At 59.6% G+C, this 2,307-nt stretch overlaps 1 protein-coding gene across 1 annotated transcript in view; it reads left to right on the top strand.

Annotated features, from left to right (window-relative positions):
- Positions 1-1,053: 1,053 nt before the first annotated feature.
- Positions 1,054-2,307, top strand: part of pou3f3b (POU class 3 homeobox 3b) — a 32,374-nt gene continuing 31,120 nt past the window's right edge. The window contains exon 1 of the mRNA XM_037696813.1: positions 1,054-2,302. Within this exon, the coding sequence (XP_037552741.1) occupies positions 1,094-2,302 (1,209 nt within the window). The 5' untranslated portion in view covers positions 1,054-1,093. The remainder of the gene's footprint in view (positions 2,303-2,307) is intronic.

Genomic DNA, 2,307 nt, shown 5'->3' with positions numbered 1-2,307 from the left:
GCAACTGGAACCTTGAGTACACAATTTCGTTCCACCTCATGTACCACATGTGATGCAAATGACAGTAAAGAACCTTGAAAAGCGTGGATGGGGGGGGGGGGGGGGCATATTTTATTGACTTCTTCCTCCCTGTTTGTGTATCTCTGTACCAAAAGTGCTCACCCCGTTTTGTTTGGACCCGCAATTAAAAAGCAGCCAATCGGAACAGCCGGAGGGAGGGTTCGCGCGCCGAGCGGCGGAGACCTGCCAATCACGCCCCGGGTAACCAATCAACGGGCACGCACGCGGGGTAAACACCGCGTCCGTGACAGGGTGGAGGGGGGCGGGGCCAGTCGGCATGTCAGAGCAGGATAGAAGGAGGGGAGCGGGGAGGGGGGGGGAGAGATATAGAAAGAGAGAGAGAAAGAGGAGAGGCAGCGAATGAGAGGAGGCTCGCACGCAGCGCCGCGCACTGTTTCCACTGGATGTGTTGTTGAACGGGAGTTTGCGGCTTGGCAGGTTTTCTACACATCAAAACAGAACAAAGAGACAGGCTCAGAGGAGGAAGAGGGGGGGAAAAGGAGAGAGGAAGAAGAGGGAGAGAAGAATAAAAGCGGAGGGAGACAAATCTCTGCGACTGAATCACAAAAGAAGAGAGGGACTCTCTCCCCTCATCCAGAGGGGACGGACTCTGGGAGAGCGCGGCTGTTTCCTCCTGGTTTTTGCGCGCACACAAACTTTGTTTGGGACTTCTTTTCAATTCGAGCCCCCCGCCCCAGCACTAAACTTTCTGGACTTGTGCATGGTTTTCAAAGGGCTTCACTTGTTTTATTTTTTTATTTTGGGTTTGTTCGGGGACCGGGCTGGAGTTTTATTTCCCCGACGCAGAATGCTGTAAACACGCGCGGATTCACCCTTTTTTTTTTTTTTTTTTTTTTTTTGTCTTTACGCACAGCTGTTTTTTTTTTTTTTTTTTTAAGTTTGAATAATTCATGAGACACTATTTGCCTGCTCCAAAGAAGTGACTGTAAAAAGGAAAGAAGAAGAAAAAAAGAGAAAGAAGGGGAGGGGAGTGGGGGGGTCAAACACAAACATATTCATAAGGGTTGACGGAATGGCCACCGCCGCTTCCAATCCTTATCTCCCCACCAATAGCATCCTCTCGTCCGGATCCATCGTGCACGCTGACTCCGGGGGTGGCGGCATGCAGCCGGGCAGCGCTGCGGTTACCTCCGGGTCTGGGGGCTACAGGGGAGACCCCTCAGTCAAGATGGTGCAGAGTGACTTTATGCAAGGCGCGATGGCGGCCAGCAACGGGGGGCACATGCTGAGCCACGCGCACCAGTGGGTCACGTCGCTCCCGCACGCCGCGGCGGCCGCGGCTGCAGCGGCGGTGGCGGCCGCGGAGGCCGCCTCCCCCTGGTCGTCCAGCCCGGTGGGGATGACGGGCAGCCCCCAGCAGCAGGACGTAAAGAGCTCCGCCAGGGACGATCTGCACACGGGCACCGCGCTGCACCACCGGCCCCCGCACCTAGCGCCGCACCACACGCACGCCGGCGCTTGGGGGAGCAGCACGGCGGCGCACATCAACTCCATCTCGGGGGGGCAGCAGCAGCAGCAGCAGCAGCAGTCACTCATCTACGCCCAGCCGGGGGGGTTCACTGTGAACGGGATGCTGAGCCCCGGCAGCCAGAGCTTGGTGCACCCGGGGCTGGTGCGCGGGGACACGCCGGACTTGGAGCACGGCGGCCACCACCACCACCACCACCACCAGCACGCGCACCACCCGCACCACGGCGTGAGCAGCCACGACGCGCACTCGGACGACGACACGCCCACGTCGGACGACCTGGAGCAGTTCGCCAAGCAGTTCAAGCAGCGGCGCATCAAGCTGGGCTTCACGCAGGCGGACGTGGGCCTCGCGCTGGGCACGCTCTACGGCAACGTGTTCTCGCAGACCACCATCTGCAGGTTCGAGGCGCTGCAGCTCAGCTTCAAGAACATGTGCAAGCTCAAGCCGCTGCTGAACAAGTGGCTGGAGGAGGCCGACTCGTCCACGGGGAGCCCCACGAGCATCGACAAGATCGCGGCGCAGGGGCGCAAGCGCAAGAAGCGCACGTCCATCGAGGTGAGCGTCAAGGGCGCGCTGGAGAGCCACTTCCTGAAGTGCCCCAAGCCGTCGGCGCAGGAGATCAGCAGCCTGGCGGACAACCTGCAGCTGGAGAAGGAGGTGGTCCGGGTGTGGTTTTGCAATAGGAGGCAGAAGGAGAAGCGCATGACGCCCCCCGGAGTGGCGCAGACGCCGGAGGATGTGTACTCTCAGGTCGG

Source organism: Nematolebias whitei, chromosome 23 (genome assembly GCF_014905685.2).
Source record: "Nematolebias whitei isolate Nwh7 chromosome 23, NemWhi1, whole genome shotgun sequence".
NCBI lineage: Eukaryota > Metazoa > Chordata > Actinopteri > Cyprinodontiformes > Rivulidae > Nematolebias > Nematolebias whitei.
This window is presented reverse-complemented; position numbering and strand designations above follow the sequence as displayed.